The sequence below is a fragment of the Dermochelys coriacea genome, chromosome 1 (assembly GCF_009764565.3).
Source record: "Dermochelys coriacea isolate rDerCor1 chromosome 1, rDerCor1.pri.v4, whole genome shotgun sequence".
Taxonomy (NCBI): domain Eukaryota; kingdom Metazoa; phylum Chordata; order Testudines; family Dermochelyidae; genus Dermochelys; species Dermochelys coriacea.
In genome coordinates this window covers 177929758-177956416 of record NC_050068.2, presented here as the reverse complement: position 1 = coordinate 177956416, position 26659 = coordinate 177929758, and the positions used below count along the sequence as shown (strand labels likewise).

Sequence of the window (26659 nt, the reverse complement as noted above, 5' to 3'; positions counted from 1 at the left end):
CATAGTGAAAACTCAAAGCATACAATCTCCCTTGGTTTTAGGCTTTGTGTCAAAACTCGCACTGCATTCACTGCATTCATGCAAAGATCTGCCAATGTTCATGAACTTCAGTTATCAGCAAACCTAGGCCAATTTATGGTTTCCTGTGCAACTATGGTAACTTTGTGGTAACTATGGAAAATGCATGGTTTTGACACAATTCTGTGGCTTCAACTGAGATAACCATTATAAGAGTTGGGCTTTGATTGAACTGAACCTCAGCCTTTGCATGGGGGAGGATGTTTGCAAATCCACTCAGGAGCAAAACAAAGCATAAAGAATGTTAACTCAATACCTGGTGAAGCAAAACCGCTACCTTGTGAAGAGCTGTAGATAACAGCTGTTATTAAATAAGTTTACAAAGAAACCATTTAGCCAAATAAACAGCTGGTTTATTAAAGGATTAAAATCGAACACAGATGCAGAAGTTTAGTCATTTTTGCCAGAACATTTTTAAATTAACATAGTCATATCACAACGGTTCATGGATTCTAAATAAGGACTTTCCTGCTAAAGCATAATGGCTCCACACATGCATTGTCAGCTTATTATGTATGTGTGCTTGGTGCATATTTGTGTGTTATTGTTCACTCACTTATTTTGTATGAGGAACTCTTTTTACAGAATTAAAATCCAGACTGTGACTGGCTGCATGACAGCACAGCACAGGGCGTGGAGCAGAGAATCCATAACAAAGCCCTCCCCTACTTTAGGCTCTCCCTCCCATGGCAGACCTCAAGAACTTGAGTGTACAAGGGAGAAAGAGAGTTGCTGAAGCCTGAGGTGCTCCACACCTGTAAAGAGGGTGTGATTGGATCATGGCTACCCTATTTCCAAGACTGCTAATGTTTGGAGGCTACAACTAGCACTATGTTGAGCTCATGCTGCACTCGTTAAAAGGTTGCAGTCATTGAAGCTCCTCAGCACGCTTCCCAAAAAACGCATTGTGCCCCCAGTAGCTCCCACCAGAGCAGGCACACCTAGCTCAATGGTGGCTGCAAAAGCCCCTATCTAGTCCTGAATAGCATATGCAATAAATTCCACTTCAAAAGAGGAACTCAAGGCAAAAAACCTGTCATTTCTGCCTTGTGTTTTCTCTCAATGGTGTGAATGATGGTCAGAGTATCAAACCTTAACTTTGAATGCCTTGACTTTAATCAAGCTGGCATCAAATCTGCATCATCATAAAGACCCTGTTGTCCTAAACTACTCTGTATAACCTTTTAAATCTCAGCCTGGACTCTTTGCCTCCAGTAGGCCAGTGAAAAATAATTCAACAAACTAAGTCTGTGGACCATAAATTAAAAATGAAACAAAGACTTTTTTTTTTTTAATAGTTGCTAATGTAGAGGGGAGAAAAGAGAGAATTAGTTACAATGTTTGCAGTGCATGTTCACATACTTGTTTCAAGTCTTACAGGTCATAATTCTATTCACTTGGGAACCTTAAATTTACTCTATTCTGAGAGCCCAATGAAAAGGGAACACATACCTGATAATACATCTTGCAGGGCTCTGGAGACATAGTAACAGGTAAATCACATTGACAAATATCACATTCTGAACTAAAACCAGTGCTTTATTTACAGTGATTCAATATACCACCTCCTTTCCAAAGTCCTGTTCCAAGTCAATGCAAAATTCTCATCAGGAATCAGGTCCTAAATGAACAAACCTTGTTTGTTTAATTTATACATTAATGATAAGTATAAACAACAAAAGGGGAATAGTTAGTTTGCTGAGGAAAGGACTGGAGGGAAGGACAGAAATTTACAATTTGCTCTTGTTTTTGGACAAGAGCAGATATCCATGGTGTATACTAAGTAAGAGAAGATGGGACTGAGACCAAAGATGACAAAATAAGGCCTCACTTTGCACATCTGAATTCATGTACATAGTGCTATTCAAGTCAAACAAATCACTTTACATGGGTAAAAGTTTACAGAATTTCGGCCTCTTTAAGGACTTCCTCCTGCCCCAATGTTATCTCTGAGTTCAGATTTAAGGTCAGATTTCTGCATTCTATGCACACCCAAAATTCTAAAGATATGCTGAGGATTCACCAGGAAAAACTGCAAGTGTAAGGATTTTGTACAGTGCTTTCCACAAGAACAAATGTTCTGTATTTTCGCCAACACTCACTCACGTACAAGCAATAACATTTCTGCTTGAGCAAATAAAGCATTTATTTATTTGGCAAGTGTGAATACTTCCTTTCTTGCGCAACACAAAATGGAGAGATTCCCACAGAAATGAAGAAACAAGCACTAGTAAGCTAGCCTGCTGGCAAGAGAGAAGTAACATCAATATGATTTCTAAGCAATGGGGCAACTATGGCAATGTTGGGATGGAATTGGGGGGAATTGGGATGGAAGGTGGGGAACCAGATGGTAGCCAAAGAAAGAGCAATCATGTCAGTTGAGATCACGGAAAAAACCTGACAGTGTTAGGCTGGATAAAATAGAAAGTGCTGAACCTGTTAGCAATGTATTTAGCAGAGATCAACACTTGTATAGTAATTCCAGGGTAATAAATTGATAAAATGCATCAAGCTACATTTAGTAATTTAAACTAAAGATTTCAGCAGTGGACTAAGCACGTTCTGAGCCATGCTGTGACCCTTCGTATCAATTCTTTGCCATCCTGAATGCTGAGTCCAAGAAGTGCACTTGCTGGATGGCCTATTCAGAAGGCATACAAACAAGCCTGCACTTTCTCTTCTCCCCTGAATTTCCCTTCATGGCTCTCTCACTTTTTAAATAGATTTTTGAAGCCTGCCAACTTGTTTGGTTACAGCCCATTAATCCATTAATCTGTTGTATTGCTAAAATGACACTTCCAGAAGCAACACTGCCTGCTCCCTACACAGAAGGCTATTTCTGGAAGGATTGATCTAATGGCACATGCAATCCACTGAGCTGTTGCAGAAGAGGTAGGATAGAGATTTAAAACAATAACTGCTTGTATCATATCCTTTATTGTGCACCAAGATGAGTTTAACTAAAAAGGAAAGAAACAAATTCACTATGAAAAGACATTGCCTTTTACACACACACTCATTCTTGGAAATGCTACTGCAACATGATAATTTTCTCATTTCCTATCTTTGCACAGGAACATATGCTACAGTAATATCTAATTACTGTACGGAAAGTAGAGAAAGCAAATATTAAGTTCCCAGTTTAGCAAAGCATCCAAGCACATAAGCTCATCTCTATTCAGCTAAACCCTTAAACATTTGATTAACTTTAAGCACATGCTTAAGTCCCCATAACTTCAATAGGAATTTGAATCAATGGGGCTCAAGCATGTGCATAAGTGCTTTGCTGAATCAGGGCCTAAGGAAGGAAAGTCCAGAGTAAAGGAAAGAGACAAACTATATATCTAAACAGCACTTTACTCTTAATGCATTAAAATGCATACATTCCACAGAATCAAAGGTTATCCATCAACAGCAAAAACCACATGAGAGATCAAGACCCTGTCAGCACAAATACCCATTGAAAGAATATATTCTAGCTTTATATGTAATCTGTGTCCTCTGATGGGCAACTGTGATCTGGATGAGGCCACAGATGTTAACCCTACTGTTGAAAAAGGGGAGTTAGGCAAAAAGGAGGCAGAAGGCTTGAACCTCCATTGTAGATATTTTTCATTATGAAAATAAATACCTCAAAAATTCACCTCCAGAATTTTAGGGGAACATAAAATTGTGCTGCATAAAGCATTATTTGTACATGTGTTTATTTAACACCATCAGTGAGATGGAAATGTTGCATTTGCAGTTTGCAGTGGGACAATGGATTAAACTGAGTCTTGGTATAAAAAGTTACAACTTCCACTGAGGCAATGAGTTGCACCAATGCTCAATTTGGCCCAATAAGAATACTGGGCAGGGCTTAATATCCATGTGTAATTATAGTTATTCACAAACTAGAATGTTTGTGAACTTTCCTGTTAGTCTTTGCAGCTTTTTTTCAAATCATTGTAAAGCTTGAAAGAAAAACCAATGAAAGAAAATTACATGGAATCAGCATTTTTAACTCCAACTTCAACTGGTTTATTTTTGGGTGTGCACTGTGATAAAAGAGAAATTTCATTTTTTTCAGAATTGGACCCAACATTGATCGCCAACGGGAAAAAGGGGGGATTATAGTTATTCCCTGAGCAGACTGCAAAAGGATATGAGCAGAGCTGCAGGAAAATCATAAGAACAATAAAAAAAAAAGGCACAGATTTTCTGTCATACTACTGGAGCACTGCAATTTTCTGGTCCAACAAAAGCATAAGGAAAATGTACCAAGTAAATCTGCACCACCATCATAAAACTGTGTAGTGCTACTTGTAAGTCACTGAACAAAACTAATGTCACAGCAAGAGAAAGAATAGCCAATCTCTCCCAACCCCTACTGGAGGTTTCTCTCCACTTGAAATTCAGGCCAAGAAAGTATGTTAAAAGTAAGCCTTTAAGGAGGGAGGGAAAAAAAAAACACCACAGGGATACAGCAACTGAGTGGGTGCTGACATAAGTTTTGTTTTATTTCTGACAATGATTGAGCATTTGTTCTAAACAACAATTCAACTATTCCCAAATGTGTGTATAATTCATTATAATGGTCTTTAATTTTATTTGTAATTTTTTTTCAAAGCAACTGTTGGCACCATGTTACCCTACTATCAGAGCTACGCATCTGTGGGGGCAAAAGTGACAACATACCAAGGTTGAATGTCAGTGTTTCTTCAAAGTCACTTGTTAGCCATTTTGACAGTAAGAGCTTATCTGCAGTTTGTCATGATATGCTGCTATCCACAAAGCATTACACAACTGTATTTTTAAAAGCCTGTTAATGTAGTCAATGTTGATGGTACCCCGGCAGTATCTTCCAATGAAACAAGAGAGACTCGCATCTATTTTTGGCAATTTCCTCTCGTTATTAGTAGTCCAGTGCTGACTTAGTTATCTGCTTCACCTGCCCGCTCCCTTTTCCTATAATGCTAAATCAGAACAAAGGTTCTAGTTGTGTTCCCCATGACAAAAACAGAATAAATTATGTCTTGCTTCTGTAGTTCCAGCAAGCTGGTTAATTGCATTTGTTTCATATACCTCCAAACAGCCTGGTACATTAATTACATTCTGTAACACCAAGCTCCTCTGGTTCCCTCTGTCACTTCCACTGAGCACTTTAATTATATTCCTTCTAGATACATACAATTTTTAAACACATACTAATATTTACATGTCTGTAGTATGATGTTTACAGTTTTTATATTACACACACACACACACTCTCACACTCTGCGTTGGTTGCCTTAGATTTGTGAATTGTGATTGGATTCATAGGAAAAAATCCCATCCCAGTAATAAATGATGCTAGAGGTAAGTGTTTTATCGAAATCCTTTTATTGTGAGATGTTGCATACTGATTAGGATGTATGTACCATATGCAGAAACTTATTTTCTTATCAACAGGCCAAACTGAAGAGTCAATTGCAAGGCACATTATACAACTCATGTGAAGTAATACTTTCATGTCTCAGGCTCTCAGGTTTGCATTTGTGTGTTTTGCTAACTGCTGTGCTGTTGGGCAGAGATATTCAAGTTGCCCACGATGGAAAACAATTTCTACAGTAGGTAAGATGATATCACTGCATGTTCATAGAGATGCCTCACTTTGTTTCTGATTATTACATGTTTTTAAGCAGCAGCTTCCTGCAACAAAGTTTGCTCCCACAGACAGGCAAAAATGGCCAGTGTCCCAGACAGTGAATTAATCTAGCGTCCAAAAGCTTGTTTAAAGTTAATATCTAAATGATCCAAAATAGGCAGATAGCCAAACATTTGGTACCACTACATACCACACACAATACATGCATATGTTCTCCAATTGTGTGCAAACAAATACCGTAACATATTATGTATTTCTGCACCGTTCAGCACAGCAGCAAACCATGCTTTTTTAAGGGCTTCAATCCTATTCTTTTACCAAAGTCTCTGGACTATTAAATTACAGTCTGCTTGCCATATAATGCTGATTTAATCTTTTTTACCCCTCAGCTTCCTTCACTTGTCCACCACAACAAGCACTGTAACACAATCCCAAAAGAAACCCTCTCCAAAATGCTGCTGAGTTTAATCACTCATAAAAATCCTGGGATAATTGGTAAAGATACAGAAACTGAACAAAAGGGCACGGGGACCTAAACAAGAGCATTTGCCTTGGTAGACCAGGGGAGACACTTACAGCACCTGGACAGAATCCTTTGAATCTTTGAACACTCACATCAGAGGTTTTCCCCCTGTAAAAAGCCTGGCTTCCATACTGTACTTTTCTCTAGTAACACAACCCACTTACACACTAGTCTCTAAGGTGCCACAAGTCCTCCTTTTCTTTTTGCAGACACAGACTAACACGGCTGCTACTCTGAAACCTACTTTTTATAGTTTCCCCCCCCAACACCACATCTTACAAGTCAGATTTCACACCTTTTAATATATTCCCCTGCCTGCAACAGATACAAGCAGATCGTTTAGGGGCTCATAGATGCAATTTTCTAATTCACCTCACTTGAATCCAGGGAACAGTCACCCTGTTTTAAATCAGTCGATTCTCTGCCTAAAAGTTCAGAAAGAGGAGCAGGCAAAATAACAGAAGTTGAAACACAGTGTTACCTCCAAGAGATTTACCACTGTGGGTTCTTCTTTTTCCTTTCTAGCTTAGACTGATATTCTTCCATTCATGACCTATTTTCCATTAAATTGGCAAATCGGAAAGATTGCTTATTGGAAACGTATATGCTCCCCCCCCCCCTTCTTTTTAATTAAATGTTATTTCTGTACCAGAAACAAACTTGATTTAAATCCTATAACATTAATGCTAATTACTATCATCCATGTGCTGCCCCCCATCACATTCAGATGAAGAGAAATGCTGCAAAAAGAGATGGCAGGGGTTGTTGGTTTTTTTTTTTTTTTCTGGAACTTACCATACACTTGAAAATATACAAATCCAAAAAGCAGGAGGGGTATCAGCGGACCCATTTTGACATATTAAAAGCAATCCAGACGGCTTGAGACACCAATCCCAGAGGGACACAAAAAAGTACCCAAAAATAAGACGAGGTCGGTCCAAAAGTTTGTACTTTCCTAGCAGCTAATTAAAGTGCAGGGGGAAATCTGAACAGCCAAAGCTGCCGATGGCAAGGGTTTGAAGGCGACACTTTCAGATCCATCCAGCTTAGCAAAGAGAGCTCCAGAGGCTTCTGCTTTGCGCTCACAGCTTCCCAAGTGCCCACCAATCCAGCTCAAGCAGAGAGGACTTAGTCAAGTGTGTCCAAGACTCTCCTTGGGATCCATGGCAATGCAAAGCCAAGGTCTTTCTTCGGAAGACAGGAGGAAAATACTTTGAAAACGGACCTGATCCCTAGGAAGTGCTCCACCAACTTCTCCCCACTTCGCGGGGGAACCATTGGCTGAGTTTGGGCTATTCTGCCTCCCCCGCCCGCCCGCTCGCCCGCCCTCCAATCAGCTCAGGCTGCAGGGTTTCCCCTCCTAACCTCCTTCAGGGATTCCCCCCCTCGGCCCCCCACCCCAGCGAGAGAGAAAGAGCGAAGTGCTCGAGCCCGGCCGCGCCAACGGGCGGGAGGCGGGAGGCGGCGAGGGAATGGGGGTGAGCGGGGAAGCCGCAGGGGCAAGAGCGGCGCTGGGCGGGGAGCGTGTGTCGGGCCCAGCGGGCGTTTGGGCGCCCTCCCGCCGCCGCCGCCGCCGGCCCGGCAGCCAGACGTCCCCGTCCCCGTCCCCGTCCCCGTCCTCCTCCTTTCTGCGGCGGCGGCGGGAGGGGAGGAGAATGAGGCTGCCCGGGGAAGGGAGGAGGTGGGGGGTGGACTAAACCGCTGTACTCCACACCCACTGCTCGAGAGACGGGGGCCGGCAAGCCCGCTAGGCAGCTCTCGGGCCCTTTCTTTTCCACTAAGCCTCCCCCCCCCACACACACACACACGCGCGCGGGGGGGGGGGGGGATGTACAGGGTTGCGGGCAGGTAATTTTCTCGCTGAGCGATCCCCCCTCCCTCATGCCCCCAGCACCAAGAGTGAACCCCTGCGTCCGCCCCCCCCCCCCCCCGCGGGCCAGATTTGTCTTCCGACCCCACCCCCTGGGGGAAAAGGGCTTCGGCCCCTTCGCTTCCAAAAACGAACCTGGCCTGAGCCGCAAACGTGCATGGCGGGAGCACGTGTTGGTTTCACAAAACACGACTGCCGCTGTCCCGGGGCCTGGCTGCTGCTCTGCCGCCCCCGGCGGCCTCGGGGAGAGGGAAGAGTGCAGCTGATGCTACCTGCGATCCACTGGGAGTTGAGGGAGGGGAAAATATGAAACCCAACATGGTGCGGCCACGAAAGCTTGGGGGGGGGGGGGAGGCTACGGAAAAGAGCGTTCGGTGGGTCCGGGGGTGGGGGGAGATACCAAAAGCAAATTCAAGTAGGAACAGAAGCCCCGGCAGAAGCCTACATTAGGAAATCCACCGGCGCAGAACACAAGGTGATCAGGTAAAAACACAGTTAGATCAAAGGGGTTTGATTAGCTCCAGTGTCTTCAGTGTCAACAGTGTGGTTGAGACCACGTGTGATCGCAGACGAGCGGGCAGCTAGTTGACGCTTGCACCGTGGGTTACAGGAACACACGCGGGTCCCTGAGCCAAAACGAAACTTGGACGATGAATCTTTAGTTCCCCCTACTGGAACATAACAGGAAACGGCCTCTCTTTGCTTCTTGAATATCCTCCCTTTTGTTTCTCCTTCGACTTTTTGTGCTACCAGCTAGTCTCGGGGCGTGCTCTTTTGTACACACACTCACCTCTGTACAGCTACAAAGATAATCGATTATTTACGGACGGGTATGTATATATCATATCTGACTAGAGGATATTTCTGTCTACTAACATCAGGGCCCTTCTATTTACAGCGCAGTGTGCACACACCCCATAGAAATACTAGTGCTGAGGAACTAGAATAGAAAACTGTACCAAATGGTACTCTGAAAGCCTTTTTACATATTTTACAAAAGCTTGAAACGAATGTATTACTTTCCATTCATTTTTCAGTGAACACTGTACTACAGAAATGAACACATTCATCTTGAATTCAGATAGGTGTTATGTTTCTAACAAGGATATTGAGGCTCAAGCTTCTTTTAAAGAGCTACAATAGAAACCTGTTAAACGGGGGAGGGGGAAGAATTACTCTTGCTTCACCAAGATTAACAATGCTGTCTTGTCAAAAGGACTTTCTTGCCTTCTTATGTATGTTTTGCCTTGGCACATGGTGAATTTGTTCTCTGAATACATCATATTTATCATGTCAGTTTACTGTGGCATTTTTCTTTTTAAATGTACTCGAAGTTTATTCTTTTAGTAAGCTCCTTCCTCATTTCAGGAACTACACTACATTTATGTAAACGATACACTAGAGCTTATTTAAATGAATACTTGTGAAATATGTATCTTTTACTGAGAGGTCCACGTCTATCTGGAATTAGCTTTAAAAGGTCACAGATAGAATACAAACAGCAAAAGTGGCAGTGTAAATGTATTTACAATATAAAATTTTGAAAAAGAGCATTGGTTGCCATCTGTAAACAAGCTATAGCTGTTGGAAAGAAAACTGTATGACAGCTCCAACCTATTTATGTAAACCAGGGGACTACAGTATTATACTATAATATGCTCTGCAGATAAATATATATTTGAATACATCTAAAGACTATTTTGTATAGGAGGCTATAATTAAAGCTAATTAGGGTAAGGTGATGAAAATGGTCTTCTTTGTCAATGTATTTCTGAATTGGCAATCCTGAAAAAACATCTATCACTTGTCTTACAGCAATATGTAGAACAAGACATGAAATATTAATCAATATTTCCCTTTGCAATGAACATTTCAAGGATTTTATCAGTTAAAGTTACTGACTTGTTTATTATAGAGAATTTAAAATCAGAAATGGGCTTACACTGAAAGATCCTTTTTGTGCTTTTCTGATAAAGTCAAGATATTTATTTGAAATATACCAAATCACTTTACAGGTGTTGGTACAATCTTACAAACCCTTAGCCATTGCTTATAATTTATTCACTTGAGCATTCCCACTGAAGTCAATAGACTGCTTAATATAGGAAAGGCTGGTACTACTGCTTTTTAAGGTTGCCAAACATGTCCCATTATAAGACCCTATTTTCAGATGCTTATAACTTTGCCCAAGTTTAAACTTTTTTGCTGAAATTTTTGAAGCTGGGGGTCTGTCTCTCTGAATTGTTTTGGAAAATTTCAACCAAAAGAGTTCAGCAATTTATAAGAATAGAGCTAAGGAAAAACACATTTTGCCTATGTTAAAAAATCCTGGCAACCAGTTGAGAAGCTCTGTTACCACCATGGTTTGGAGAAGTGACTTGGAATTTGGCAGGGAGTAGCCTTTGTGGCAGGGACATTCCTTTTGCCTTCCCTGTGAAAATGCACCTAAATTTGGCCAAGTTATAAGTCCTTGAAAAAATGCAGTTTGCCTGTCCTGTTTCAGCATGGGAAATGGTCTAGACCAGTGCTTCTCAAGCTCTCTGATGTGGGGGACTAGCAATTTTTTTTTCCAATGTATGCGCAGACCAGCACTGGTCCACGGACCGCCACTTTGAGTAGCACTGGTCTAAATAACCTCCTGAGGAACCTTTCAGCCCAACATGTCTATGAATCTGTGCTCAGCAGAGACATGCTAAGGTTTAGCAGGTTAATTCCCCAAACAATCTATCTGTACTGGGCATGCTTCAGCATGGATTAGAGATTGCTGAGCAGGATTTCCCCTGCAATGGCAGTTCCTGGCTGGCCCAGGATGTGCCAGGTCTAGGGCCAGGCACTAGAAGTGAAATCAGGGCACCTATCTCTCCTGTGTTCTCAACGGCCCCCTGCTGGGTACAGGCAGTGAGAAAAAGGAAACTGGCAGAACTGAACAGTTAGTTCAAGTAACAAGTGTGGGCAGTAGATCTAGTGGTTCTAACTTTACTGATGACTAATGTGGATGACATTATGATACCACCTCATGAAATTTCTGTGTTGTCAGTTTTCTTTTTTTAAAAACCTAGGAAATTACACAGAGAGAAAATAAGTTCAAAGAACATTATTAAGGTTTCCATCTGAAGCACTCAAAAAAATTAGGAAATGACAGAATTACGATTACCCTGCTACATCCCCAAAGCAGGTTCTCCTGTACACTGAATACGCAGAGGTCATGTTGAAAAAATAGTATGTGATCATGTAATTAAAGGCGGTCTCAAGGGGCCTGAATTAAGATTATACATGCAACCTTAATTCTGGCTTTTTCTAACTTTTGAGCGTTCAACTTCACATAATAATGCTCCTTGAATCTATTTTTTGGGTGTAATATCAGTAAAGATTTGCGGACTCCAATCCTATATTTAAAAGGTTTCAGAGTAGCAGCCGTGTTAGTCTGTATTCGCAAAAAGAAAAGGAGTACTTGTGGCACCTTAGAGACTAACAAATTTATTAGAGCATAAGCTTTCGTGAGCTACAGCTCACTTCATCGGATGCATCCAATGAAGTGAGCTGTAGCTCACGAAAGCTTATGCTCTAATAAATTTGTTAGTCTCTAAGGTGCCACAAGTACTCCTTTTCTATATTTAAAAGATTCTCTTCATCCACACTGAATTGCAGCCCCCTTTTCGATGTCAGGCTAGTTAATAGCACAGCTCAGTATATCACACAACAGTTTAGGACAGCACACGTGACCTTAGGCAAGCACTTACTCAGTTCTCCTTATGCAAAAATCTCCCTATCTCAAAAAAAGCTAACTACTTTAGAATCATAGGGACCTTGAGAGGTCATCTAGTCCAGTCCCCTGCACTCATGGCAGGACTAAGTATTATCTAGACCATCCCTAATAGGTGTTTGTCTAACCTGCTCTTAAAAATCTCCAGTGATGGAGATTCCACAACTTCTCTAGGCAAGTTATTCCAGTGCTTAACCATCCTGACAGTTAGGAAATTTTTCCTAATGTCCAAACTAAACCTCCCTTGCTGCAATTTAACTCCATTGCTTGTTGTCCTATCCTCAGAGGTTAAGAACAACAATTTTTCTTCCTCCTCCTTGTAACAACCTTTTACATACTTGAAAACTTATGTCCCCACTAGTCTTCTCTTTTCCAGACTAAACAAACCCAATGTTTTCCAATGTTCTTTCATAGGTCATGTTTTCTAGACCTTTAATCATTCTGTTGTTCTTCTCTGGACTCCCTCCAATTTGTCCACGTCTTTCCTGAAATTTGGCATCCAGAACTGGACACAATATTCCAGTTGAGGCCGAATCAGTGCAGAGTAGGGTGGAAGAATTACTTTTTGTGCCATGCTTACAACACTCCTGCTAGTATATCCCAGAATGATATTCGGGTTTTTGCAACAGCTACATCGTTGACTCATATTTAGCTTGTGATCTGCTGTGACCTACCAGATCCCCTTCCGCAGTACTCCTTCCTTGACAGTCATTTCCCATTTTGTATGTGTGCAACTGATTGTTCCTTACTAAGTGGAGTACTTTGCATTTGTCCTTATTGAATTTCATCCTCTTTACTTCAGACCATTTCTCAAGTTTGTCCAGGTCATTTTGAATTATAATTCTATCCTCCAAAGCACTTGCAACCCCTCCCAGCTTGGCATTATCCACAAACTTTATAAGTGTACTCTCTATGCCATTATCTAAATCACTGATGAAGATATTGAACAGAAACAGTCCCAGAACTGATTCCTGCGGGACCCCAGTCATTATGCCTTTTCAGCATGGCTGTGAACCACTGATTACTTTCTGGGAACAATTTTCCAACCAGTTATGCACCCACATTATAGTAGCTCCATCTAGCTTGCATTTCCCTAGTTTGTTTATGAGAATGCCATGTGAGACAGTATCAAAAGCTTTACTAAAGTCAAGATATACCGCTTCCCACCTATCTACAAGGTTTGCTACCCTGTCAAAGAAAGCTATCAGGTTGGTTTGACAAGGTTTGTTCTTGACAAATCCATGCTGTTACTTATCTCCTAGATGAATTGCTTAATTATTGCTCCATTATCTTTCCAGGTACAGAAGCTAGATATCCAGCAGAAACCACAGGGGAGAACTGAGGTAGGTAGCTCCCCAAAGTGGAATTTGGCCAAGACCGCCCACACTGTTGTTGAAAGTGGCATGAGATCTTCAATGTCCACAAGTGTCCAGGACATTATGAAACCCACACACCTCCTGGGTGTGGTGCTCAGTCTCATCTAGTGGCACCGAGACCACGCAGAGAGAGATTAATGAGGCTTGTATGTCTTTTAGCTCATGTAGTAAGCTCCAGAGATCCCAGGTTCAATCCAACGACCAGGGTCTGTCAGTGTTACAATAACCCTTTAAATCTCATCTGAAAAATGAAATGCATGTTGCCCTCCTGTGACTGTTCTCAGTATTGGTTCGTTATTGACTCAGCCATAGGCTTCACTCTGTATGGTATGGAAAACAGGTGAAAGGCATACAAAGTGTGAAGGTTAGTCAGAGGGCCATACTGAGAGGAAAGTTCCATGAGGAGTATGCTCCGTCTTTGCATGTGTTCCTCTCCTCTTTGCAATCAGTGAAGTGATGCTCCTCTCCATGCAGCTGAGGGCATCAAGTTAGTTAAGGGGTGTCAGGGACTATATTTTGCATATTCCCCCTTTAGGTAGTCAGGATTTATAATTTATTTAGCATCATGAATTACTGCTACTCAAATAAGCAACAATTCTCCTCGTGTAGCTTTTCCATAGTGAGTGAGAAGATGGGTAAAGCAGAAGGGAGAGGGGATATCGCTCTGTGTATAGACACCCAGTGCAGAAAGAAGCTATGTTACTGGATGCAGGCTTTATATAGAGGCTGCATTCCTCCGGTGGAAGTTCAGTGGATTTTCCATTCAATCCCAGTCTCCACAGTTTTGGCGAACCATGCAGTTCCCCAGACCCACTTCAGAAATGGCTCCACCTTCAGTGGAGGAAAATGTGACTGAGTAATGGAAGCTTAAGAGCTGTGGATCTTTCTTTCCCTTTCCAAGGTGTTTCCCTTGTTCGGTAGGGACATGTCATCAACACCACCACATCCTGAATCATGGGAGTTGTCCTCAAATGTTATCATTCAAGTACTGAACAAGCCCAACCCTGCTATCTTATGAGGTCTCGTATAGTGTAAGCCCAGATTGGTATGGCTGTAGATGAGTTAAAATATGCATTGGCTATTCATTTTGGTAGAGTGCGGTAATGTTTAGCCAGCATTTACTATATAGAGCAGTGGCAAAACAAGAAAACATCTGAATTAATCTAACAAGATACTTGACACACATTGTATGGTACCTCTAATTTCTGAAGCCACTGTTCATTAATTGTGTAAAAGCCTTTAAAAGGTCTATAATACACTTTTGTCGCAATTTTTGACTATTTTACCTATGAAATCATGGGATTTGCTTACTTTTTAAATGAAATTTTAACAGGCATATAGGCACAAGTGTTTATATAGTAATTGAAATGATAACACCTAATGGACAGCTATGGATTGTTGAGGGTCTTAAACATCATTCATAACTCTCCGAGAAAATAATTTTATTTCTGACAAAAGAAAATATGCTGCAATCAAGACAGTAAAAGAACTTGGCCCCAGAGCCACCTCTTGTAGGTTATAGTGGACAACATACTGTCCATAGAGATAAAAAACAGTATGCTCCCCTGGCAACAGGGGATGAGGAATTTTATCCAGAGGTGGAAGAGGAGAAGCAGTCTACCCCCAAGGCTGGGAGGTTCCCAGGAGGAGTGGGTCACCCACTCCCAAGAGGAAATGAAGGGGTCAGTGACTCCTTTCTAAGGGAGACCAAGGCACCCATCTGCAGGCCTGACCTGGCATTCCAGGAGGTGTGCTGCCTTCCAGGGACCCATATCTGAGACATTATGAAGGGATGGCCAAGGATCATCCAGCCCACTGACTACTACCTGATGCTGCCCATCCTTGTAGGTACTAATAACACTGCGAGGTATGACCCTGAGCAGATCAGAAGTGACTACATGGCTCTGGGAGTGAGGGTGAAGGTGTTGGTGGCAGAGGTGGTTTTCTTATTGATCCCTCTGGTCAAGGGTAAAGGTCTGGAGGCAAATATGTGGCTGTGTGGATGTTGTTGCCAGGAGGGCTTTGGCTTCCTCAACCATGGGATCTTGTTCCAAGGAGGACTGCCGAGCAGAGATGGGGTTCACTTGTGAAGGAAGGGGAAGAGCACTTTAGGATACAGACTAGCAAACCTAGTGAAGAAAACTTTAAACTAGGTTCAATGAGGGCAAGGGACAAAAGCCCACAGGTAAGTCCAAGACATGGAGACCTGCGTGAAGGGTTGGAATCTGGGGGGAAACATAGGAAATCACAGAATGGACAAAGGAAAGACAAGCGGGAGTATAGAGGGGAAACTAATAATCATAGATGGCTGTGTACTAATGCAAGAAATATGGGGAATAAACAAGAAAGTACTAGAAATACTAATGAAATAATCACAAATACAACATAATTAGTATCACAGAATCTTGGTAGGAAGAACTAGCATCACAGAAACTTGGCCTGTTCAGGAAGAACAGGTAAAAAAGGGAGGCAGTGTTGCATTTATATCAAAGAAGTATACACTTCCACTGATGTTGAGGTAGAAGTGAAGGCAGACCTGTTGAAAGTCTCTGCGTAAGGATAAAAGGTTAAAACTAAAAATCCCACAAGAGTGATGTCATGGCAGGGACCTACTTTAGACCAGCTAACCAGGAAGAAGGGGTGGTTGAGACTATTAAGCAACTAACAAAATCATCAAAATACAGGACTTGGTGATGATGGGGGACTTCAACTACCCAAACACCTGTTGGGAAAATAATACAGCAAGGCAGAGATTGGAATGCACTGGAGACTACTTTTGATTATAGAAGGCATAGAAAGTGACTAGAGGAGATGCTACTCTGGATTTGATTCTGATAAACAGGGAGGAACTAGTTGAGAATCTGAAGGTGGAAAGCAGCTTGGGTGCAAATGAATACTAAATTACAAGAGTTCATGATTTTAAGGAATGATAGGAGGGAAAGCAGCAGAATAGAGACAACAGACTTCAGCAAATTCAGAGAATTGGTTGTGAGATCCCATGGGAAGCAAGTCTAAGGGAAAAAAAGAGTTCAGGGGAGTTGGTAGTGTTTAAAGAGACATTATTAATGGCACAAGAGCAAACTATACCAATACATAGGAAAGATAGGAAGTATGGTAAGAGGACACCCTGGCTTAACCAAGAGATCTTCAGTGACCTGAAACTCAAGAGTCATCAAGAAAGGGAAACTAGGTCAAATTATAAAGGATGAATATAAAAAGAAACATAGGCATGGAGGGACAAAATTAGGAAGGCTAAGACACAAAACAAGATTAAGCTAGTTAGGGACATAAAGGGTAAAAAGAAATATATGAGAAGAAAGAGGAAGACCAGAGACATGGTAGGCCCATTACTAAATGAGGAGGGAAAGACAATAACAGAAAATGCAGCAATGACCAAAGTGTTAAATGCCTTTTTTGTTTCAGTTTTCACCAAAATAGTTAGCAATGATTGGACGATTAACATCGTGAATATTAGTGTAAATAGGACAGGAGCTGAGGCTAAAATAGGAAAGGAACAAGTTAAGAATTACTTAGACAAGCTAGAGGCCTTCAAGTCATCAGGGCCTGAAGAAATCCTTAAGTATTCTAGGATGTAACTGGCTGAAGAGATCTCTGATCAGATCTCTGCAATTATCTTTGAGAACTCGTGGAGGAGGGAAGAGGACTGAATAGGACACATATAGTACCTATCTATGAAAAGGAGAATAAGGACAACTCCAAGGACTTAAAGATCAGTCAGCTTAACTTCGGCATCTGGAAAGATAATGGAGCAAATAATCAATCCATTTGTAAGCACCTAAAAAAAAATGAGGTAATAAGTAACAGTGAATATGGATTTATCAAGAACAAATCATGTCAAACCAATCCTTCTTTGACAGGATAACAAGCCCTGTGGATGGGGGGAAGCAGTAGATGTCATATACGTCTACTTTAGTAAGGCTTTTGATACTGTCTCATGACCTTCTCATAAACAAACTTGAGAAATATAGCCTGGATGAACCTACTATAAGGTGGGTGTACAACTGGCTGGAAAACCATACTCAGAGTAGTTATCAGTGCTTCACAACAATCAAGCTGGAAGGGCACATTAAGTGGGGTCCCACAGGGACCTGTCCTGGATCTGGTTCTATTCAATATCTTCATAAATAATTTGGATAATGGCAGAGAGTGCACACATAAATTTTGCAGATGATATCAAGGGGTTCAAGCATTTTGGAGGTTAGGATTAAAATTCAAAATGATCTTGACAAACAAGAGACAAAAACTGAATTAAATAAGATGAAATTCAATAAGGAAAAGTGCAATGTACTATACTTAGGAAGGAATAATCAATTGCACAAGTATAAAATTGGAAATGACTGCCTAGGAAGGAGTACTGCATAAAAGGATCTCAGGGTCATAGTGAGTCACAAACAAAATATGGATCAATGGTGTAACACTGTTGCAAAAAATGAACATCATTCTGGGATATATCAGCAGAAGCGTTGTAAGCAAAAACACAAGTAGTAATTCTTCCACTCCACTCAACAATGATAAGACCTCAACTGGAGTATTGTGTGCAGTGCTGGGCATCACACTTCAGGAAAGATGTGGACAAATTGGAGAAAGTCCAGAAGAGTGCAACAAAAATTCTTAAAGGTCTAGAAAACATGATCTCTGAGGAAAGATTGAAAAAATTGGGCTTGTTTCGTTTAGAGAAGAGAAGACTGAAGGGGGACGTGATAACAGTCTTGAAGTAAAAGGTGTTATAAAGAGGAAGATGATAAATTGTTCTCCTTAGCCACTGTGGATAGGGCTTAAATTGCAGCCAGAGAAATTTAGGTTAGAGATCAGAAAAAACTTCTTAACCGCAAGGGTAGTTAAGCACTGGAACAAATTACCTAGGGAGGTTGTGGAATCTCCATCACATGGAGGTTTTTAATAACAGGTTAGACAAATACCTGTCAGGGATCATCTAGTTAATACTTAGTCCTGCCTCAGTGCAGGGGATCGGACTAGATGATCTATCGAGGTCTCTTCCAGTCCTACATTTCTGTAGGTTCTGTAGATTTTACAGGTTGGACAGAATCCCAGGAATCACAAGTACATCTTAGTAAAAGAATGTTTTATATGTAAAAATGGGAGGTTTTTTTCGGGGAGTGATAGTGGGAGAGGGAGAGTTCTCAGGGGAGGGATGGTGTTTTCATACAAGAATTATTTACTTCTCTAATGACTGCAAGACCATATTTCCCTATTTAGAAAAAGGAGGCAGTATATTGTCCTGAGAGATATGCTGAGCTGGAGTTGCGGAGAGCAGTAGCATTTTTATAACAGAATACAAATATCATTCATTAGAACTCTGTGACTATAATCTACAACAGTATTAGCTAAAATTGATAGTCTTCAGTAGGAAAGGTACAATACCTGTCATCATAGTAAATACAAAAACTATGTTTCAAAAATGTTGAGTACGTATTGACTGTAAAGTGCTGAAAGCAAAGCCATGTACAGATATCTCTGAGCACAGAAGGCAACATTTTCCATACGTTAGCTGTTTAAACATACTTCATAAGAATGCAGAAATCAGGACTTGTGTAACTGCACACAAATAAGGCTGGTACCAATAGAAAAATTGCTTGATTTTTCTCAAACTTAATCAACAAGTGACATTCTTTGCAATTTCCAGGGGCTTTGTTGGTTGATGACTCTTATTGAGAGGTAGATAATCAAAGGTAAAGGAAAAGAGAGCATTCTCTAATGGTCTCCTAATGCCAACCTTCCCCTAAATATTTAGAAGTAAAAATTCCTTGCACATATAAGACAATCCCAGGTCTCCTCCTTCACCATTTTTTTCTTTAAGCAAGAGGATTTATATAGACGGTACAGTCTAAACTGCACTCTTTACCAGTGTATGGCATGCTCACAACACTAGAAAACAAAATAGAAGGTATTTCTAAACTAGCCATTCTGGAAAGCTGCAAAGAGAATTTAAACCTAGAGAACTGCACACATCATTACTTCTGTAGACTGAGCTCACTGCACACACCAGGAGCTCCTTTCATTCTTCCCCACAAGCTCCATGTGTGCCACCTTCCCATTCACCACTATTTCAGAGGCTCCCTGCATCCTCTTTCTCCCCTCACTCAAGCCAGGAGCTCTGGTTCCCCCTTTCCCTCCATGCCAGAGGCTCTATGTATCACCCATTCTCCCCCGCAGTCCCGTTACCCTGGTCCCTCATTCTCCCCTTCCCCTTATTCCAGGGTCCCTCACTCCTCCTAACATTATTATTAATTTTCTGGCTGGGATACAGACATTTAGGATGTCAGCATTTTAAGATCTATTGGGTCAGTGGGCAAGAGTTTGTTTGGGGTGGTTGTTATGCTGGAAGGTCTTAGTGACTGCAGTCAACCAGTTCTTTGATCAGCTATAGGCAATTTCCGACCTGATTGAAGCTGATGGCTATGCTAACCAGATGCCAGAGGCTCCATGTGTCTCCCAATTTCCCTTTCTGTTTTTTCAATTTACCCGAAAAATCAATATAGTGTTCTGGCCTTTGAACACTCCCTGAAATTTTGGTATTGATTGATTTCAGGGGTCAGAGATTATCTATTGTGTTACATCCTAACAGACGGACTGACAAACAGAGAAATGCCATCAAGTTGAGTTGTAGGATCTTGTTTTGCTTGACCAAATAAATATTCTGAATGAAAAAAAAAACCACACGCATATACTGAACATTTCTGTGCAAACAACCACAAACAAACTTGTCAATGGGAAACATGATTAATGACACAGGATGATATTTTAGATCCCGAAATATTCAAGTTGTAGAATACCATATTAACAAAAGAGATACATGATTTTCTTTCTTGTGTAGATGAACCAGTGCTTAATAGTTTGAAAGTTAATATTCAAGAAGAACCGATTTACATACAAAAGAGTTTGAGGATACCATAGAAAAATGAATGTAAAGAGTAAAGTTGGGAAGACAGTCAGCCAATCTCTCTGATATATACCCATGCCAATTACAGAAACTGAACCTGGCAAGCAAAAAAAATACATCATGGACATTCACTTTGTGGGACAAACTCTTAATTTTCCTGGATTTTAGTCCTACCACAATCTAGATGGGAAGCTTTGGCCCCCATCAAAAAAAAGGCTCTGAAGAAAAGGTAGAAGATTCCCTATTTCTTTCCCATCAGATTAAAAATCATGCACAAGTGGAAAGACTAGATCTTCTTTTGATAGGCTGCAGAAAATCATGTACCACAGAAGACTATAAGTCAAATATTTTGTTTTGTTTTAAAGCCTCAGAAAAGGAAGAGTCAGAAATGTACAAGTGGCTAGCGGTACCTTGGGAAATTTGTGTTGCGGCCAGAAACCCTTAACTCTGAGGCCATAGACTTCTCTACGAGACCTCAGTACTGCTTATACAAATGGTTTCAAATCTCTGCCATTACTGAAATTAGCTCACTTGAAAATTGTACTAATAATGCTTTCCCGCCTTTGTATTCTCCAAATGAAAAAATATGAAGTATAAATCATCACTATTGCACACATTTTCTGAGAGAGTAAGAAAGGCCCGGGGATGTCACTGGAGAGAGTTGTGGAGTTGCAAAGGTGCCTAAAAGAGTTAGGTGTCCATCCACTATTCATTTAATTTCCTAACGTGTTCTTAGTATATTTTATTGATGTTTTACGTGAAGGAAAGCTGGGCTGTGCATACAAGTCTGACTAAGTTAGCTACACAGAATCAGATTCTAACAGATCTTTATTCATATTCCTAATTCACTGAAATTTTTTTAAAAAATAGATCACTTGTGTAGTAAGATGTTCCTCCACACGAGTAAGGACATCAGAATCGGGACCACAGTGAATGTGCATACCTGAGCATTATTGCATTGGCCAGTCCTGTTCCTTCATTCTTTTAATTTAATTAATTCCAGTGACCTGTCCATCCCATTTTTTAAAAGTTAAACAAAATTATCCTGTCTGTATTTACTTAAAAAATAGAAATAAAATGAAAATTGTAAAAAACAAAAATCCTACACACTTATGAAATCCAACAAGAACAAAACCATAATTTCAACAAAAAAGCGTTAAGGTTGCTAAGTGACGGTAGGCTGACCAGATAGCAAGTATCAAAAATCTGGCCAGGAGGTGGAGGGTAATAGGTGCCCATATGAGAAAAAGACCCCAAAATTGGGACTGTCCCTATAAAATCGGGACATCTGATCACCCTAAGTGACCACAATATAATCATTATATCATCCATTAAACCCAAACATCTACAATCAAGGAAATGGAGGAGGGCATTAAATTTTACACTGCCTAAATGAGAGAGATAAGCATACCATGCTTACAAGGTAAGAATGCAAATTTCATCACAGCCACACCACCGACTTAATGTTGACCAAAAATAAATGCTATTCTTGCATCAGTAAATGCCAAACACCATAAAACCTAATGAATGACAAATATACGTACACACTGACCCACTAATAAGTCTCAAAGTGAAGCCCATACACTTACATAAATCAATAATGTTAATGTTATACACTTTCTTATTAAACTATGCATGCAACATTCTCAGTAGCAATTGTGTGAACTTCAAAATATAATTTTTGGTTAATTGCTAATCATATTACCTTATATTTACCATTTAATTATCTCTCAAAATAAAAATACGTTGTTTATGTATGTATACATGTATCTATACTTCATAGGTCAGAGGTTTCTGTGATGTGAAATGTGTGTTTATTTCTTCTTGACAGTATAATATGTTTATGTTAATCATTGGCAATGCAAGATTTATTATGTCATTAACTATCCAGTTCCTTCGTGTTAATAGCATGGGTACTGGAAATAACATGATAGGTAAGTACAGTATTGTCTTTTAGTCTGAAATGGTTTTTGAAATGATGTTCTTTGGAGTAAGTTGTTGTGTAGTAGCCTCTCACCCTCAAATCCTCTATCATCACTGGTTTCTGAAGTGTCTTCAGCTTTGTCACATTACTGCATACTAGGATGTCTTCTAGGTTAAGGTCCTCAATTGTAATAATTTATTAGCTAGACCACGAATCTGGTGTGACTGCAGCTCCTGGTTTATGAAGACGTCAACCCCTTTGAATTTGGTCCATCAGCACGCTGGCAGCCCTAACAACATTAGGGACTCTTGCCTGGTTCTAGTGGTGGGCTGTAATCCTTGCATTAGGCAAGAATTCTTTTTTGCAATATGATGCTGTCAACATTTTTGTCATCAGTTACACATATCAGTGGATTATTAACAATATTATTTGTCAGATTTCTATATTAGTTTTGTCCCAGACCAGTCTTGCCTCACTTCTGCAACAGAATTACATTTTGCATTGTCTCCAGAAATGCTTTTAAATTAGAATTGATGTTTCAGACATATGATTTTTTTCCCCACTGCTGATGTAATTTAGTTTTCTATCTAAATTTTTCATATAGCTATAGGACTTATTTTTAAAAACAGGATGCTGCTAAACAAAAATGAAGCATCCTGTACCGTGGTGTGGGGAAAAATGTGCGTCTTGTACATGATAAACTAAACAAGTGCTCTGGACTATAACAATTTTCCAAAGGAAACTTTCTCCAAGAGAGGAACAATCTGAAAGTTTAACCCAAACAGCAGCATAGTGGATTAAACTATTTTATTCATTCATATGTTTAAGTAAATGACCAAAAAATTAATAAATAAAATCCAAGTACCAGCAAGCTTACATACCAACTCTTTAAGTAGTTGTATTTTATATATTCTGCAACTAAAGACTATAGAAATTGCCAAACATTTTATGCACAATCAAAAGTCACTGAGCTTTTTCCAGGGAAACAGAAATAGAGGGACTCAGTGTAGTACAGAGATTGTTAGGCGCAAAATTATTCCTAAAGCTACACATTGACTTTGCTTTTATCCTTTGCAATAAATTTAAATTTAATGCCACATGATCTGGAAGTCTGACAGTGACTCAAAATGTACTAAGTTAAATCAAGTTTGGATGTGTGCTATGACATATTAGTCTTCAAGCCACCATCAAACACAATCTAACACAAATTAAAAGATTCAGACTTGTACGAATGGGCTTTGTAAAAGGAATGGGCTTTGTGAAAGGAATGGATCTGATTTATTGTCTGTCAACAGTCCACAGTGTTTACCCTCCAATGACTTTATATTAAAGTATCCTAAACAATCACATTTCTGAAAGCTTATATAGTTTCACAATTGTTCAACAATAGTCCATAAACTTGTACAGAGACACACTTTGGCTGTACACAAATTTTCCTTCCTATTAGGAAACCTTATTAAAATGACTTTTATTAATGTTTTTTGCAAATATAATTCTGCCAGTCCGTGAGGGTAGGATGGTTGGGGGTGGGAGGTCTGGCTCCTGGATCCTCAGGGCTAGATGCAGCCCCAACACCACTTAAAGCTATCATCATGCCACTGACAAGGTGACTTAGCAGAGCTCTGACACGCCTCTCCCCACCATCAACATATCTGGGGGCAGGGAAAAGATACACAAAGTCTTGCTATGATACATATGCATTAGCAGAGATCTCCCCCATGGCAGGGATAGGATTACAGATTACAAGTGGCACAAAGGAGCTATGAGTGAGCTAGGAAAACTGTTTTAGAACAAATATAGGTGCATTAATCTCTGGATAAATTTGGATCTAGATCTACTCATTCTTTAAAGCAGAGACTGTATTTATAAACCTTATGTTTCAAAATCTATGTACCCAAATAGTATAGACCACAGTAACAAGACCATTGTGTGTGGAGATGGGGTTTCATATTATATTTTAAAACGTCAGATGTATGTTCTTGTTTCTCATTAACTTTTTAGATATACTTTGTTTTTAAAGCAAATCAGAACATTTTAAATCAATCTGTTTAATATTCTGGACTGACATGCTCATTAAGCTCACTGAGCAGTAGGAACTCTGTCATATGCACTTCAGGCACTTACAGTAGGAAATTTTCTATTTTTAAATTCCAAATAAATGTTTTAAGGGAAATCTCTGTGGCTAAAACTGTAATTAGTTTTTTTTGTTTCATTGAGCTGCACTACTGTATGTCTGACATCTGAACTGTGCTGATTTCATAGGTCTCTACAACATTCTGAAAAATTAAAGCTAAAGAGATTTTTGAGAGTTACTATATTTGTTACTATAGTATGCTACTGCATACTAGTAGCGTACTAGTTGCCTATTTTTCCAATCCATTTATAATCTATGTGAATCTACTTCCATCAAATACAGTTAATCATCCACTGTTACTGTATGTGTTCAGACTGGCAACATTACCTAGTAATTTCTGTTTGATCTATGCTGTTTTTCATGCCTGCAATGTCAATCTGTATCTGCAAAACTGTCTGTTTCCTGTTAAGTACATCACCTTATCAAACAAGCTTTAACAGTTATTTTATTCCGCAAGTTACCACAAACCATATACATTAATGTGTGTAATAATGCGGTTTTAAATTATACCCGAAGCTGAATTAAGATGGTTTGCTGTACCTATGTAGTATGAGATCTTATTAGGTCTTGAAACTTAGTCTGTGATGATTTTCTTGTTCCCTTGGGGCTAGATTTACAAAATGTGTTTAGAGGCACCTAAAGAGGTAGAAAGACGTCTAGTGGGATTTACAAAAAATACGTAAGCAAGTCAATGGGAGTTACATACCTAACTCAGCTAGGCACTTTTGAAAAATCCCATTTGGTGCCTATTTGGATTTTTAGTGGCTTTTATGCTAAAAGGCATCAATAGCTGCCAGCAAAGGGATTCTAGATCTCTCATCTCAACCTGTTTAAGTTGATGTTTAAGTTTAAGCACCAAACTTCCAGGATAAATGAAAGTAGCCGTTAAGGTCCTTTGTGCATGAGATAGGTGGAAACAATAAAAGCCACTATCCAAGGCAACAGGCCATGTGGCAAGGCCTAATCAGATGGAAAACTATGTGGGTTCCCTGACTGCAAATGCAAGGGCTAGATGATCATTTGTGTGTGTGTGTGGTAGATCACCAAAAGCCAGCAGAGGATCAGCAGACAGGGGAAAACAGTTATGAGCAGGTGTGGCTTCAAGAAGTTGCAGAGACAAAGCTCCTTAGACACAATGTTCTAGAAAGGTGGGTTTAGGGAATTCTGAGCAAAGAAACTGCCAGCTATTTGTTTCTATTGTCTTCAGACACAAGGATTTTGTGTACGTTCTTGGAGATAGCAGGATTGCACCAAAGAATATATCCGAGTTGTATCATCAATTTCTCCTCCTAACTGAAACAAACTTGCAAGGCCTGAATATTGGCTAACCGCTCTGGTCCTTGGTGCAAACAACATACAGATTTCAGAAGCATGCACCCAGCTTCTGGAATTTGCTGTCCCATCTGAAATCCCCAATATCAAGTCCTCTGAAGTCTTTAAATTAAAAATTAAATTTGACTTTGATTTTTTCATAAAGAGCAAAGCAAGAGGAGGCCGTTTTAGTTTTCCAGTCTGATGCCCTGCATTTTGAAGATGCACACCGTAGCTCATTCTAAACACCATTTAATTTGTTAATGAATGGCAGTAATTAAAGTGCCTCTGATGTTTTAACCTTATTTGAATGATGTGAAAATGCACCAGCATTAGCTGGTTTTGTTTGCCTCACCTCTCCAGAGGCTGAGTTGAAGTTTGGAATTCACCTGAAACACTGAATAATGTTAATTGTGCTTCTTGCTCTCTCCAGGCTCCTTGGGATGGAGTTAAGACTGAGAACCATTAAGGTACTACAACATAGAACACTCTACTACAGATCAAGGCCTCATCTGATTCTAGCATATCAGACTTTTAATACTTGATTGCATGTATCAACGTCCATAATGTTGCTTTACAAATTTCCTTGTATGGTCTAAGATTTCTATGCCCATGATGAACAGTTGCTCTTAGAGAATAGGCTTTGATTTTGGATGGTAGAGAAGAGCATTTTTTTAACTCAAATCCATCCTACTACGACTGAGTGCCTCTACCTTCTCTCAATGGGTAACTGCTGGATAAAAACAAAAAGGGGTGATGCACTTCTGCGTCCTTTGTTTTTTTCACTGTCTATATTGAAAGCTCTATCAATGTCTAGTTTGTGCCAGAACTTCTCCTTCAGCTAAATTCGGCTTATTTTACAGAGAGTTTACAGTAGTTGAATTGATTACTGCATAATTCAGTGTATTGTCAAAAAATGTCAAAGTATGAGGTAAAAACCAGTTTTATAAGTTCACCATGGCAGCAAGAAATGTTTCAAACTGACCAATTTGAATGATTTTTTGAGAAGTTGTAAACATTTTTGTTAACAAAACCTTACAGAGCATCAATACATCCATGTTATGTAAATATGTGGAGAACCGATTCCAGGGGCACACCACCTGGCACATTTTGGGAGAAAGGCTCCCTTATA

General features: G+C 40.1%; 1 protein-coding gene and 1 long non-coding RNA gene across 27 annotated transcripts in view; one reads left to right on the top strand and one right to left on the bottom strand.

Annotated features, from left to right (window-relative positions):
- Positions 1 to 26659, bottom strand: part of ROBO2 (roundabout guidance receptor 2) — a 1574290-nt gene that overhangs the window by 620977 nt on the left and 926654 nt on the right. For 3 of the 26 annotated variants that reach the window (XM_043509483.1, XM_043509516.1, XM_038413384.2), the window contains exon 1: positions 7023 to 7863. The exons of 21 other annotated variants lie outside the window; for them this stretch is intronic. In XM_043509483.1, the coding sequence (XP_043365418.1) occupies positions 7023 to 7077 (55 nt within the window). In that variant the 5' untranslated portion in view covers positions 7078 to 7863. Of the gene's footprint in view, positions 1 to 7022; positions 8030 to 26659 lie in introns of those variants that run through there. 2 more of the 26 variants (XM_043509479.1, XM_043509481.1) reach the window with 2 other exon arrangements.
- Positions 8826 to 26423, top strand: LOC119860128. Its single transcript, XR_005294436.2, has 3 exons — positions 8826 to 8927; positions 13159 to 13203; positions 25961 to 26423. It is a non-coding gene; the product is annotated as an uncharacterized LOC119860128 (long non-coding RNA).